This window comes from Sorghum bicolor, chromosome 4 (genome assembly GCF_000003195.3).
Source record: "Sorghum bicolor cultivar BTx623 chromosome 4, Sorghum_bicolor_NCBIv3, whole genome shotgun sequence".
NCBI classification, from domain to species: domain Eukaryota; kingdom Viridiplantae; phylum Streptophyta; class Magnoliopsida; order Poales; family Poaceae; genus Sorghum; species Sorghum bicolor.
In genome coordinates this window covers 16,775,096-16,790,200 of record NC_012873.2, presented here as the reverse complement: position 1 = coordinate 16,790,200, position 15,105 = coordinate 16,775,096, and the positions used below count along the sequence as shown (strand labels likewise).

At 44.4% G+C, this 15,105-nt stretch overlaps 2 protein-coding genes across 3 annotated transcripts; both read left to right on the top strand.

The window, feature by feature from the left end:
• Positions 7,839 to 9,620, top strand: LOC8077754. The gene is made up of 3 exons (XM_002453681.2): positions 7,839 to 8,065; positions 8,156 to 8,241; positions 8,434 to 9,620. The coding sequence occupies exons 1-3, from the start codon at positions 7,839 to 7,841 to the stop codon at positions 9,618 to 9,620; spliced, it is 1,500 nt and encodes a 499-aa protein (XP_002453726.2).
• On the top strand, positions 10,776 to 14,247 carry LOC8081636 (phosphatidylinositol 4-kinase gamma 4). Of its 2 annotated transcripts, none has more exons than XM_002453679.2 (5): positions 10,776 to 11,009; positions 11,235 to 11,347; positions 11,443 to 11,518; positions 11,639 to 13,179; positions 13,499 to 14,247. In XM_002453679.2, the coding sequence occupies exons 4-5, from the start codon at positions 11,881 to 11,883 to the stop codon at positions 13,886 to 13,888; spliced, it is 1,689 nt and encodes a 562-aa protein (XP_002453724.1). In that variant the 5' UTR covers positions 10,776 to 11,009; positions 11,235 to 11,347; positions 11,443 to 11,518; positions 11,639 to 11,880; the 3' UTR covers positions 13,889 to 14,247. The 2 variants fall into 2 exon arrangements, with proteins under 2 accessions (XP_002453724.1, XP_021315947.1); XM_021460272.1 differs by having other exon boundaries at positions 11,418 to 11,518; positions 13,499 to 14,171.

Below are 15,105 nucleotides of genomic sequence, written 5' to 3'. Positions count from 1 at the left end.
TGTAATTCTTATCCTTTTATGTTTGACTATTAAGAGTTCTATTTAGAATACTTAGGATGTGAGGAATCTATCTATATTAGGACTTCTACTCCATGTTGGTTTAGATGCAAGTTATTCTAACTCGTATGAGCATGGGTTATATATATAAGTCCAGATAAAAGAAACTCTTTATCGTTCATTAGTTAGAGGAAGACAGACAAAAAAAATGGATGGACGAAAAATAAGAGCCTAAAATTTTGCCTCTTTATTATTAGGTATAGATATATATAATTAGATAATAGAGATATAGATATAGATTTGATAGTTTTTTTTCTTCCGTTGCAACGCACGGGCATTTTTGCTAGTAATTATAAAACTATGGAAGGCCGTGTTGGTAAACTCAACAGATTCGACATCAATTTAGGTAAAAAGTGGCTGAACTAAGGCCTTGTTTAGTTTTCAAAAATTCTCAAGATTCCTCGTTATATCGAATCTTCAGACGCATACATAAAGTATTAAATATTTATAAAAAAAATAATTACCCAGTTTGTCTGTAATTTAGGAGACGAATCTTTTGAACCTAGTTAGTCCATAATTGGACAATAATTATCAAATTTAAACGAAAGTGCTAAGTAACTAGAGCCAAAAGTTTTTCTCACCAAAACAAGACCTTAGTTCACCCTAAAATCTAAAAACTTCTAAAGATTACCCATCACATTGAATCTTACGGCACATACATAGAGCATTAAATATAAATAAAAGAATACATAATTACATGGTTTGCCTGTAGATCACGAGGCGGGTCTTTTGAGCCTAGTTAGTCTATGATTGAACACTAATTGCCAAATACAAAGAAAGTGCTACAGTAGCGAAATTCAAAAAGTTTTTGATCTAAGGCCTTGTTTAGTTCTGAAAAGTTTTTGGATTTGGATACTGTAGAACTTTCGGTTGTATTTGGTAATTAGTGTTTAAACATGGACTAACTAGAATCAAAAGATTTGTGTCGGTGTTTTGCCCCCGAGGGGCCACACCAACGAGTAAACTTGTGTGCGTGTTACCTCTCCCAGATGATGATGCAAGAATGACACAGAGATTTATCCTGGTTCGGGCTTCGTCGGTATAGCTCTTCGTTTTCGCCATAGATCATGTACGATTTGGCCCGTCAAGCGATACGACGGGCCTCGGCTCGATCCTCCGGTAGTTCACACCGGATTAGGCAATCGATGAACGGTGTACGCCAGTAGAACGGTCGACCGGGACGCTGCTCGACCTCCATTACTTCTGCTGCCATTAGTAAGGCTTCGATAGCGTTAGCGGGCTCGGGAGTGGGGGTTTCGAGGTTAGCCCCCGCGCCTAGGTCGACGGACGGCTCGCGCAGGTCTCTTGAGAACGCATCGGGCGGGACGGTGCCTCGAGTTGATGCGATCTTAGCGAGCTCGTCGACCGCTTCATTGTATCGTCACGCGACGTGAACGAGTTCGAGGTCATGGAACTTGTCCTCGAGCCTGCGTACTTCTTTGCAGTATGCCTCCATCTTTGGGTCGTGGCAGCTCGAAGCCTTCATCACTTGGTCGATGACTAGCTGAGAGTCGCCTCGGACGTCGAGGCGACGAACCCCTAGCTCGATAGCGATCTTTAACCCGTCGATGAGGGCCTCGTATTCTGCGACGTTCTTAGACGCGGTGAAATGTATTCTAATGACATACCTAATGTGGACATCGAGGGGTGAGATGAACAGCAGGCCTGCCCCAGCTCCTGTCTTCATAAGGGATCCGTCGAAGTACATCGTCCACAGCTCTGCTTGAACTTGAGCTGGGGGGAGCTGGGTGTCTGTCCATTCTGCGATGAAATCCGCCAGGGCTTGAGATTTGATGGCTTTGCGGGGCCATAGGTGAGGGTTTCGCCCATGAGCTCGACCGACCATTTGGCGATCCTGCCAGTGGCCTCTCGATTCTGGATAATCTCGCCCAGGGGGAAGGACGAGACCACCGTGATTGGGTGGCCGAGGAAGTAGTGCTACAGCTTGCGTCGGGCGAGAATCACGACATAGATCAACTTCTGGATACCGTACCTTAGTTTCCGAGAGCACCTCGCTAATGAAGTAGACCGGCCGCTGGACTGGCAGCGCGTGTCCTTCCTCCGGCCTTTTGACCACCACAGCCGCACTGACGACCTGGGTCGTTGCTGCGACGTATAGGAGCAGAGGTTCTGCAGGCTGAGGGGGAACTAGGACCGGGGCGGTGGTCAGCGTCTTTTTCAGGTTGTCGAGGGCTTTCTCAGCCTCGGGGGTCCAGGAGAAACGATCGGCTTTCTTCAAGAGTCGATATAGTGGCAACGCCTTTTCTCCTAACCTCGAGATGAAACGGCTTAGTGCCGCCAGGCAACCCTTTACTTTCTGCACGCCCTTGACATCTCGAATTGGCCCCATCCTTGCAACGGCCGAGACTTTCTCGGGGTTAGCCTCGATGCCGCGTTGGGAGACTATGTAACCTAGGAGCATGCCTTGAGGTACGTCGAAGACACATTTCTCGGGGTTGAGCTTGATTTTGTTGGTGCGTAGGCAGCTAAAGGCGATTGCGACGTCCTGAATCAGGTCGCCCCGTTTTTTCAATTTGACCACGATGTCGTCAACGTATGCCTCGACTGTGGACCCTATGCGTTCGCCGAAGACGTGGAGCATGCATCGCTGGTATGTTGCCCTAGCATTTCGAAGTCCGAAGAGCATGGTCACGTAACAATACATCCCAAAAGGCGTGATAAAAGATGTCGCGAGCTGGTCAGACTCTTTCATCTTTATTTGATGGTAGCCAGATTATGCATCAAGGAACGAAAGGGTCTCACATCCCGCGGTAGAATCAACAATTTGGTCGATGCGTGGTAAAGGAAAAGGAACTTTTGGACATGCTTTATTTAAACTCGTATAATCAACACACATCCTCATTTTCCCATTCTTTTTCTTAACTAATACAGGATTTGCTAACCAGTCGGGATGATGAACCTCCTTGATGAATCCGGCCGTCAAAAGCTTGTGGATCTCCTCGCCACTGATCTTGCGCTTCTCCTCGTCGAAGCGGCGCAAACGTTGTTTCACTGGCTTGGAATCGGCTCGAATCACCAAGGAGTGCTCGGCGACTTTCCTCGGTATGTCAGGCATGTCCGAGGGACTCCATGCAAACATATCGGCGTTCACACGGAGAAAGTCGACGAGCACGGCTTCCTATTTGGGGTCGAGGTCGGCGCTGATTGACAAAGCCTTGTCATCGGAGCCGTTGGGGTCGAGCGGGATCTTCTTTGTGCCTTCTGCTGGTTCGAAGCTAACCGGAAGTCTGCCAGCCACAGCTCTGGCTTAGTTTCGCCGTTATATTTGGCAATGCTGGTCGGGGGTCGAAACGGACTCGGCAGCGGCGTGCTGCGGATCGCTCTGCTAAAGAATCGAGGGCCCGGTGGTTCTAGGGGCATTTAGTCTTCGTCGCTATCGTATCGTCCGTCGCGGTGGGCGCTGTAGCCGCGCTCCTCTGCGTCCCCATGTTGGCGGTGATGCTCGTCGATGTCATATCGGGCGTCGCGCTGCCCTCGATTGTCGACGAGGTGCTTTTGGACGGGCGCCGTTTTCCTATCTCGAGGGGGTGGTCCTTGGTTGATAGACACCTCCCTCTCGATTCGGGCTGGCTCGGCGTGTTTTTCTGTGACTACCCATCGTCGTCGAGAGGCCGAGCTCTCAGCTTGCTGAGCGGCCGCCATGTGGAGCAGAGTCTGTACCTCGTCACGAATACGCCGCGCCTGAGTATTTGAAGGCTCGGGCATGTTACGCAGCAGCATGGTTGCCGCCATGATATTTTGGCCTGCCCGAGGGAAGCGGCTGACAGGTAGCTCTAGCTCATTGTCCCCGACGATCTGTTGGTACACATCTCGAGCACGACCGCGGGTGCCTCCGTCGTGCGGATTCGGTTGGTCCTGCTCGAGGGCCCGCTCGAGTTGGGCGAGTCGTTCGCGGTCCTCGTCGAGCTTGGCCTTGAGCTCCCGTAATTGCGCGAGCTATGCTGCTTTGTCGTCCTGTGCCGGAGGGTTGAACTATTCATCGTTCCCAGGTGTCCAGGGATCTTCTCTCGCTACGAGGGCTCGGCCACCGGCAACGGCATCTTGCGTGCCGTCGGTGGTTGCCACTTCCCCGTCGACGTTGAAGCACTCCCTTGTAGGGTCATAGCTGTCGGATTCGGAGTCAGGATCTGGTTCAGCAGCGTAGAAGCATCCGCGTCCCTCCTCCGCCAGCCGCTGCCTGAGAGAGGTGATGGTGTATCGCCCGGGTCCTAGGCGTCGGAGGCTGCGTACCCGGGAGAAATCTGGTAGCTCATCCGCTGGGAGGCTTGCTGCTGTGTCCTGGCGCCGCACGGCAGGACCAATGGTCGCTCCACATACGTCTGGGCGTCCGGGCATATCGCCCTGGCGAGCGACGTCGTTGCATTGTCTAGACCAAACGGGTGTGTCCCCCTTGGAGGCGAACAAATCGTGTGGCAGCAGTGCCGTCGAGGGCGAGAGCGCGCGAGATACGCCATCCTCCAATGTCGTCGTGTGGTCGTCCTGTCGCTGGGCCGTCGTACCCGTGGCCTCGGCGCGGGGGACTGTCGGCTCCTGCACCACCGCTCGCCTTGCACGAGTCGATGACCGTGAGGTGGCGGAGGGGTGGTGGCGATGCTGCCCACGCCTCTTCTTGGGCGGGGAGGCGTGGTGGCGAGGCTGCCTCGGGACCTTTGATCGTGCGGGCGTGACGCGAACCCCTCCCTGTCCTTTGATCGAGATCAACATCATGTCATAGCCGAAACCGGTGGACATGAACTCGAGGCTCCCAAACCAAATCACCGTGGAGCGTGGGATCGGCAAGACGAAAGTGGCCATCTGAAAGGAGATGGGAAGTCGGTGGAAAACACGCAGGACCCCTACCTGGCGCGCCAGCTGTCGGTGTTTTGCCCCCGGAGGGTCACACCAACGAGTAAACTTGTGTGCGTGTTCCCTCTCCCAGATGGTGATGCAAGAATGACACAGAGATTTATCCTGGTTCGGGCAAGAGAAGGCCCTACGTCCAGCGGGAGAGGAAATCTTATATTGTCTTGCACCTAAGTGCTTGTACAGGGGATGAATACAGGCAAGAGTTGCTGAGGATTCTAAGTCCTAGACGGTGGTGATGTGTGATGTATGGGGTGATGTTCTACGTGTAGTGTTCCGTGTATTCCTTCCTCAGCCTCCCCTTTTATAGTTCCAAGGGGAGATCTAGGTTACATGGCGTAGATAATGGAATAATGCTCGATAGGGGCGTGGTGCGCTGACCTACTCGAGGCCTCCGTACCGGTGTGGCCTCGAGCCGTCTTGTTACTGGGTACTTTGGTGATGATTGTGCATGCTTCCGAATTTGGCTTCTATGCATCGCCTCGGATTGGCCTAAGCGTGGGCACACCTGTACGTCGTGGCAGTAGTCACATCCAGGGCGGTTGAAGCGCTGACTTTCGTCGCGTGACTCTTCCCTAGGAAGGAACGTGTTCACTCGAGGGTGCGGCATTGCGTTTGGCTTTGTTGAGCGGCGCGCTGACCCTAGGCGCCTCGAGGGACACCGCGACGCGACATCTCGTCTGTCTCACTGTGCTGGGTTGTACTCTTGCTCATTCAGGAGATAAAGCTGCGAAAAGCAGGGATTGGACGGGTGCTTGCTCCCTATCACGTTTCCCGTGACTGTCGGGTTAGGTGAGAGCATGGCAGGCGCATTAAATGCCCTGGCTCCCGTACCCGCGACAGGCGGCGGACGGCGCCTTTGCGCTCGAGGCCCGTCGATTCGCCCGAGCCACTTCCGTATTCGACGGTTGTTGTTTAGTCGAGCCTCCGTTGATTCGCACGACCCTATTTCCGTGTTCGAGGCTACGGCTAACATCGAGCTTTGGTGATCGCGCGTGTAAGCGGGGGCGTCGAGTTAGGGCCTCGACTTATGTACGGGTCCTTTCGTTATGAGCGTTGGTTGGGATACCCCTTACTGACATCCTCGACAATTTGTCTTGCAATTTACAGGCAAGCCGTGCAATTAGTTATTTTTTATCTATATTTAATGCTCCATTCATGTGCCGCAAGATTCGATATATCAGAGAATCTTAAAAAGTTTTAAAATTTTGGGTAGAACTAAACAAGGCCTAAACATTTATTGTACCCTGCCTTTTGCTTAAAAACACAAAAAAGCACATTTCTACAAAGTAAAAAAATATAATAGGAGTACAACCTATAGCTATTGACAAATTCAAGAAGCCACTTAAGCTCCCAGAACTTATTAGTTCATACTCCCTCCGTCTAGAAAAACACGTAATTCTAACACAATATCATAATTTAGTATCTCAAATTTAATTAATTATACATAAAAAATACCGATACTTATGATATCAATTAAATATTATTAGATTAATTATGAAATATATTTTTAAATAAATTAATTTGGAGTCATAAATATGAATAAAGTTAACTACAAATTTAGTCAAAAGTAAACTACTTTTGCCAACTAGCGACCCGTAGTTACATGTTTTCTTGACCAGAAGAGTATTTATATCAACAAATGGGTCAACAAATCCAGCCGTATCACTAATGAAAACCTGCAAAAAAAAATGCGTAGAAATTTTATTTCAAGAACCGGTGAATGTTATAGTACTGCTAATTTTTTTACTACTTTTAGTTTATTTTTCATAATAACTTTATTGGAAAGATTTTACTGCAAATATAAGGGATACATTTGCAGGAAACAACCTTCACCGTAAGTCCATAACCCATAAAAAATGAACGAGCAATGAGAGTGTAGGTGCTAGTGTAGCCTGTTTGTAGGTAACAAATCCAACCCGCGGCGGCGGCTTCGCACGGGACGCGGACGGCGCGACCGCGGTTCTGTGGGCGGGCAGCACGACCGCGGCTCTGCGGGCGGACAACGCCGTGAAGCTTTTGGGGCTGGGTAAGGCAGCAAGCCGGCAGCCAGCACCCAGGAGCAGCCGAGCAGGCGGCAGCCGCGGCAGGAAGCCAGGAACCAGCCAGCAGGCAGAGGTGGTTTCTTATTTTCTTAACTACGATGTGTTCATGAATCATGTGTGTGACTGAATGTTTGATTTATGATACGATTTGATTTTTTTAGATTATTATCACTCATCAGCATGTCGAAAAGAATATTGACTTTGAACAATTACTTTTCAAGTTCAACTGGCAGCGGCTCAACTGCACATACTAATGAGAGTAGAAGTCAACCAAACCCAAAGAAACCGAGGGAAGAGTTTAGTCATTCAACCTAATTGCTGACCCTAGACAACGCAAAAAAAATTGCTTCTTATGATCCAGCAATTAGAGACCAATTAAAGAGAGCGTATGCTTTGAGTGGTCCAACCCAACCTCATGAATTTCAATTTCCTTCTAAATGTATGGTTGGTCAATGGAGATCATTTCAAAAGATTTGGTTTGACGAATTTGATTGGCTAGAGTATAGTGAGTCCAAGGATGCTGCTTATTGCTTATATTGTTATCTTTTCTTTAATTCGGGGAAGACAGAAAAATTTGGAAGTTCTGTCTTTGCTCATCAAGGTTATCAAAATTGGAAGAATGCTAAGGATACTTTTCATAAGCATAGTGCTTCGAAGACTCATACAGAGGCCAGACTGAAGTGTGATGATTTTATGAACCAAAGGACAAGTGTGGGTCAAAGAATAGTTGAGGTAAGCACGGAGGAAGAAAAACGATATGAGATTCGTCTGACATCATCTTTAGATGTTGCAAGATTTCTCATATATCAAGGGCAACCTTTTCGTGGAGATGATGAGAGTTCTACTTCCCTCAACAAGGGTATGTTTAGAGAGATGGTTGATTGGTATAAGGATAAGGTAGATATAGTCAATGATGCATATGAAAAAGGTTCTAAAAATTGCCAGATGATATCTCCTGATATACAAAAGGATCTTGCAAAAGCTTGTGCTGAGGAAGTCACAGCTGTCAGTATGGATGAGATCCTTGGTAGAAAATTCTCAGTGCTTATTGATGAATCTCGGGATGTATCAATAAAAGAGCAAATGGCAGTGATTCTAAGGTTAGTATTCCACAGTTGCAATTTTGTTCATAGATTTTATTATAATTATTTCTGCAATTATACTAACACATAAATAAATATACTGTGTAGGTTTGTGAATGATAAAGGGCAAGTGGTGGAGAGACTTCAGCATGTTCAGAGTTGTACAGCTATTATATTGAAAGAGGCTTTGGTCAGTATGCTTTCAAGTCACAATTTGTCTATCTCTATGCTTCGTGGGCAAGGGTATGATGGAGCCTCTAATATGAGAGATGAATTTAATGGGGTCCAAAAACTGATCCGTGATGAAAATCCTTATGCTTTCTATGTGCATTGTTTTGCCCATCAATTGCAACTAGTGGTGGTTGCTGTTTTAACTTCTAGTGCAGATATTGCAGATTTCTTTAACTATGTTCCTTTAATAGTCACCAATGTGGGTGCATCTTGTATGAGAAAAGATGCGTTGCTTGCAAAGCATCAAGATGTGTTGCTAAAAAAGATTGAGAAGGGTGAGATTATGACTGGAAGAGGTTTAAATCAAGAAAGTAGCCTAGCTAGGCCAGGAGATACTAGATGGGGTTCACATCTTAAAACTTTGCTTCGCATTTTGGTGATGTGGGAGGCTATCATAGATGTGCTTGAGATAGTGAAGAAAGATTCTTTTAAACCAAGAAATAACGGTGGAGCTTTAGGTTTAATTGAAAAAATGGAGAGCTTTGGTTTTGTGTTCATCCTGCATTTGATGATACAGTTGTTGAGCATGACAGATATTTTGTCACAAGCTTTGCAAAAGAAGGATCAAGACATAGTTGAAGCAATGCATTTGATCTCAGATGTGAAAGATAGCTTGCAGGATATGAGGGAAAATGGATGGGAGCCATTACTCAAAAGAGTGATAACATTTTGTGAGAAGAATGAGATTGAAGTGCCGGATATGGATAAGGAAATAAATGTTAGAGGGACATCTAGAAGAAGGAAGCAAAAGGTAACAAACATGCATTACTATCATGTTGAACTTTTTCTGGTCGCCATTGATGCCCTCTTGACTGAGATGAATCACCGGTTTAGTGAAACTAGTTCAGAGTTATTAGTATGTATGGCTGCTTTTAACCCAAGGAACTCCTTCTCTAATTTTGATGTGTACAAACTTGTGAGGCTTGCTGAAATTTATGCCGATGATTTTGATATTGGTGAACTTGCTGTTTTGCCAAATCATCTTACACAGTTTGTCAACCGTGCTAGAAGAACTCCAGACTTTCTTGGATGCACTGAGCTTGGAAAAGTTGCTGAAATTATGGTCAAGACTAAAATGCATACATCTTATAAATTGGTTTATCATCTCATTGAGCTAATCTTGATACTACCGGTGGCAACAGCTTCAGTTGAGAGAATATTTTCAGCCTTGAACATTATAAAGACAGATTTGCGCAATAAAATGGGTGATGAATGGCTCAATGATTTGATGATATGTTATACTGAGAAGGAGATATTTAGAAAGATTGATAATAGAAAGATCAAAAAGCGGTTTCAAGAGATCTCTTCTAAATTTATAATTTGGAGGTCCATATATGTATGACTAATAATTATGTCTATTTGCGTAGGTCGAGGAATAATGTGGGGCAAGCGTGGTTATTAGTTTTGCGATTGGTCCTTTCGGTATTTATGAACTTCATCTTTTTTTTCATGACATATTTTGTGAATTTTTGTTGTTGGTCGACATTTTCAATATAAGCTTGATTTATGTTATTATATATATGTCTATTGTGAGAGGGCCATAGTAGAGATAAATTGTCGTAGACTTGTTCAGCCCGCCCTAAATTTTTTTCTGGCTTCGTCGCTGGTAACAATGAAACATATGAGGCCTTGTTTAGTTCCTAAAATTTTTCAAGATTCTTCGTCAATGCAAGTCTTTGAACGTATGCATGGAGCATTAAGTATTGATAAAAAATAACTAATTGCTCAGTTTTTTGTAATTTGTGAGATTAATTCTTTAAACCTAATTAGTTTATAATTAGACAATAATTGTCAAATACAAACGAAAGTGCTACAGTAACCAAACCCGAATTTTTTCACCATTTAAACAAGGCCAGAAAAATGTACACTTTGCTAGTACAGCTTGTTGAGAGTGTGCCAACCTGGGGTAGTGGGGTATGAATAAAAAAGGCTTTGTTTAGTTCCTAAAATTTTTTGGTTTAGGTATTGTAGTAATTTCGATTTTATTTGATATTTATTATTCAATCATAGACTAACTAGGCTCAAAAGATTCATCTCATGATTTAAAGATAAATTATACAATTAGTTTTTATTTTTATTTATATTTAATATATTTTTTTTGAGATTACATAGTATAATACAGACACTCAACACTCACGCCAGGCGACGTGCGCCAGGCGCCTCGCTGTCGAGGGGCACGTCGCCTACCACTTAATGCATAGCGCCGGAAAATCCTGTAATAAATCCAGAATAAAGTGCCGTATCCAGGATTTGAACCCTGAGTGGGAGCCCCCCAACCAATGACCTTTGTCATTGCGCCGTGAACCCTTTGGCATTTATATTTAATATTTTATACATGTGTCATAAGATTTGATATGACGGAGAATCTTAAAAGGTTTTTGATTTTGGATAAAATAAACAAGTCCTTAGACGCTATAGATTGAAGAGAAATCCCGAGCGTTTAGACGAGAAGGTGGAAGAAAAGCGGTCAAAAGAGCAGGGAGCACGTATGGGACGCAGCACAACATAGCAAATGCCATGAAAGGCTGGTGATAAGGCATGGCGGGAAACAAATCGTCCATGCGTGGACCAAACGTGGCCGGGTGCTCTACGAAGTCCGAACGTGGTGGGCAGAGCAATATATATTCTTGCAAAAGCAAAAACAAACCTCCGTTCGACTCTATCTGGCAATCCGCCACGCCCGGGCGGTTTCTTCGTCCCGGAACCACCGCGACGCGCCGACACCGTATAGGTAAACACCGATCGATTCATACTCCTCCTCCGTGCGTCGATTCTAGATAATACATTGTCCCGTCTGCTCTTATTTCCTTTGTGCCGTTTTTTCTTTCCTTCGAATCGATTGCCGTTTTGTAGACTGTAGGGTAGCAGCGCGCCGTAGTTTGCTGGTGTATTGTTACTTTGTTAGCAGTAGAGTAGGATCCGTGGATTGGTGACTGCTATTGGTGGGCGCTTGCAGGTCCCAATCGGAAATTCGGAGGCGGAGTCCCGTCGTGGTGGTAGGATTGGGGGGCGCGCGGCCCTAGGGTTTGCTACTTCGGATCGATCTCTCGGATATATCATCAGCCCCTGGTAACGATAACGAATGACTCAATCGATTGCCGTTGTGTTAAGTTCGAATTAATTTTTCAAAAAAAAAAAGAATTCTCTCTTGCGAGGATTTGCAGATGCCTTGTGAGGTCGGAGCGGCAGTGCCAGCGGAAGGATCCACGGCGCCTCCTCTATCCAATCCCATCGGCTTCGGTATGGATTGCTCATGTTCTTGCCTAATTTAGTCAGATTGCTACTTTTTGTAATATATAATCATAATAATAATCATATAATTCACCAAATTTCTGACCTAGGATTTGCGGTTCCCTGCAGGATCAAATAAAGGGAACAAAATTGAGGGCCAGATGGGATTATAGGCGCGGGCATAGTTGTGTAGCGGTGGCCCCCTAGGGTTTCCTTGCTGACAGGAGGAAACCCTAGGGTTCGTGATCTAAATGTGTCACACTACAACGACATACAGGAATAATCAGTAAATAGCCCGGCCTTAGGTTCTACTAGTGCTTGACTTTTCACCTCCCTGGCGTGGTGGCGCTGGTTGGTAATCAGCAGAGAAGATGTCGGCCGGCGTTGCAACTCTCGAGCCCCTCCAGGACCATCTTGCTGTCGTGCCACAATGCCTGCTTGGTGGACTCCAGCCACTGGATTCGATTCTCATTTTTCTGGCCATACCTGGGATGCCACCGGTGCCGATCCGGGTCCTGGATTCAGAGTCTGTCGCCTCTGTCAAGCTCCGAATCCAGCGTTTCAAGGGGTTTGTCATTACAAAACAGAGGCTGCTGTTTGGCGGGCATGAGCTTTCGCACAACAACTCCCGTGTGAGAGACTATGGGCTTGCCGATGGCAATGTTCTTCACCTTGTTGTCCGGTTAGCTGAACTCCATGAGATTGTAATTGAGACTGCCCATGGGAAGAAGTTTCGATTCCAGGTGGAGAGTGCCCACAAAGTTGGGTATCTCAAGAACATGATTGCTGCTCAGACCGGGGAGCAATTAGAGAGCCTGAAGGATCAAAAGCTTGTGCTTGGCGACAAGGAGCTTGAGGATCACCAGTTGATCACTGATATTGCCAAAAAAGGTGATGTGGTGATTCACTTGTTCATCAACCAGGCAGCAAAGGTCCAGACGAACAATATTGATAAGGAAACTGTTGTAAAGGTTGTTACTCCCAAAGAAAACAGAAACCTTCAAATCGATGCCATGAACCATATAGACACAAATAGTTGCAAGCATCCTACTGTTGAGCCGATTGTTGTTAATCTAAAGGTCAAGCTTTCTCCTGTCATTATGGAAATGATTGGCACAACAATTGCTGGTCTGGAAAATGGATACCTTCCTGTCATGTCAGCAGAAGGATCTGGAGGTGTCTATTTTATGAAGGATAATTCAGGAGAAAGCTGTGTTGCCGTGTTCAAACCTATAGATGAGGAACCAATGGCAGAGAATAACCCCAGGGGCTTTCCTTTGTCAGTTGATGGTGAGGGGTTGAAAAGGGGCACACTCGTCGGGGAAGGCGCATTAAGGGAGGTTGCAGCATATCTTCTGGACCACCCAACTGATGGATGCAAATCAGATGGTGCTGAAGGATTTTCTGGTGTACCTCCCACTGCATTGGTTCGTTCTTTCCATAAGGGGAAGGAGATTAAAATTGGATCATTGCAAATGTATGTGCAGAATCGTGGAAGCTGTGAGGATATGGGCTCTCAAGCTTTTCCTGTCAAGGAGGTTCACAAAATTGCCGTTTTAGATATTAGGTTAGCGAATGCTGATCGTCATGCAGGGAACATACTGGTTTGCCAAGACGGAGATCACTTGCAGTTGGTTCCAATTGATCATGGATACTGCTTCCCAGAGAAGGTAATTAAGTGATTGTTGATATTATGTGTTTTACTGTTTATATAGTCACTAAGTTACCAATCCTATGGTTTGTTTTTCAGCACAAACTATAAAGTCTGTGTTTCTTTATTTGATATCCAGTGTATGTGGTATATATGTAGCCTTACACATCTGATACTGCTTTTATAACTTTAATTCTGTTAGTTGTTCCAAACATCAATATCAGATTCAGAAGCTGTTAACATAGCAGCGTCAGATTGCCATGTTAAGTTGGTTTATTTGAAGATCTACATGTTTATAATGGATTAATGAATGTTCTGTTGTATTTTTTCTAATGCAGTTTGAAGATTGTACATTTGAGTGGCTCTACTGGCCTCAAGCTCGTGAGCCCTTCAGCACTGAAACGCTAGCATACATCAAGTCGCTAGCTGGTGTCGAAGACATTGCGCTCCTCAAGTTCCATGGGTGGGAGCTGTCTCCTCAGTGCGCTCGAGTTCTTCAGGTTAGCACCATGCTCCTGAAGAAGGGTGCCGAGAGGGGCCTCACTGCGTACGACATTGGTAACCTCATGTGCAGGGAGGTGGTCACGAGAAAATCTGAAATCGAGTCTCTGATGGAGGAAGCAGAGGACTATTTTCTTCCAGGGACGAGTGAGGAAACGTTCTTGGAGACTCTATCCGAGATCATGGACGGTTACCTTGACAAGGTACTGCCAGGTCAGTTACGGTAATGGATGTAATTCTAAGGTTTCATCCAGTTGTAAACACTTTTAGCAGTAGGCACTCCAAATAATGAATATTTTGTGAATATATGACAACGAAGATCCCAGCCCAGCTAAATCTCAGCTGTATTTTGTGTATATTCCTTGAGAGATGTGCAGGTAGTTCCGGTGTGTATGTTTCGTTTCTGTTCGCAGTTGATTGTCAACGATTTATAATTTGTAAAGTTTCAAGTTGAGGTGGGATGAGACCTTTTAAACTGTCGAACACGCATTGGTTGATCTCGATGTACAATTGAAAATGGTGTATTACAGTTTTTTATTTTTTGAAAATAATTGGAGAAATCATGAGACATTTAAATATTTGTGTATATTTATTGTCTGAACGTTGAAGTTGGAATGTACTATGATGCAAACGTTGGCCAAAAACAATTTAAATTACGGGACTCAATTATGTAAGGATGATACTGTTTTTGACTATTATACTCACTCTGTCCCATAGAAAATGTCAATTATTATTTCTTGAGAAGTCAAACATTTTCATTTTTAACTAAATATATATAAGAAAGTATTGATATTTATATTGTACATATAATTAGGAAAAGTAGATAGATTGTTGAATATATTTTAATAATAATTTATGTGGAGGTATAAATATTAATAATATTTTCTACAAACCTAGTTAAGTTTAAGAAATTTTCATCAGCACAAAACAAATCTCAGGGAACTCTTAAGATTTGAGCATTTCTGATACAGCCCACGATGCTTAATGGACAAGAACTAATCATTCCAAGGCCAAATATATTTATTTAAAGATTCTATTCTAAAAGAAGATTATTTAATTAAATTGTTTTTATATAAAAAAGCAGATTTTTTAATACTAAATAAAAATAGCGAACAACTCACAAAAATGTTCATTTATAACATAACATATATAAATTTGATTTAGAAAAAAACTTTCTGTTGTGAACACTGAATAGTTATTAGACTATAATGTCAAAAAAAATCTGAGCAACTTGTGTGTGTGTGTGTGTGTGTGTGTGTCGAGTCCGTGAAGGTGGAGTTTTTATGGTTTTATATGCAGTTTATATGCAGGAAAGTAAAATCGGATGCAGTGCGGAAGATAAAATGAACATAAAAGTAATTAATATAAAAGTAAATTTTTAATTAATAAAGAAACACACAACTAACACAATATAACATAGAAAGAAATGTAAAAAAAGTAGAAC

Excerpts from the sequence above, each read along its gene's own strand:
- LOC8081636 (XM_002453679.2), top strand. The coding sequence starts at position 11,881 with ATGTCGGCCGGCGTTGCAACTCTCGAGCCCCTCCAGGACCATCTTGCT. Across the intron at positions 13,180-13,498 it reads GATACTGCTTCCCAGAGAAG|TTTGAAGATTGTACATTTGA; the intron begins GTAATTAAGTGA and ends TTTCTAATGCAG.
- LOC8077754 (XM_002453681.2), top strand. The coding sequence starts at position 7,839 with ATGGTTGATTGGTATAAGGATAAGGTAGATATAGTCAATGATGCATAT. Across the intron at positions 8,066-8,155 it reads CAAATGGCAGTGATTCTAAG|GTTTGTGAATGATAAAGGGC; the intron begins GTTAGTATTCCA and ends TATACTGTGTAG. Across the intron at positions 8,242-8,433 it reads ATTGAAAGAGGCTTTGGTCA|ATATTGCAGATTTCTTTAAC; the intron begins GTATGCTTTCAA and ends CTTCTAGTGCAG.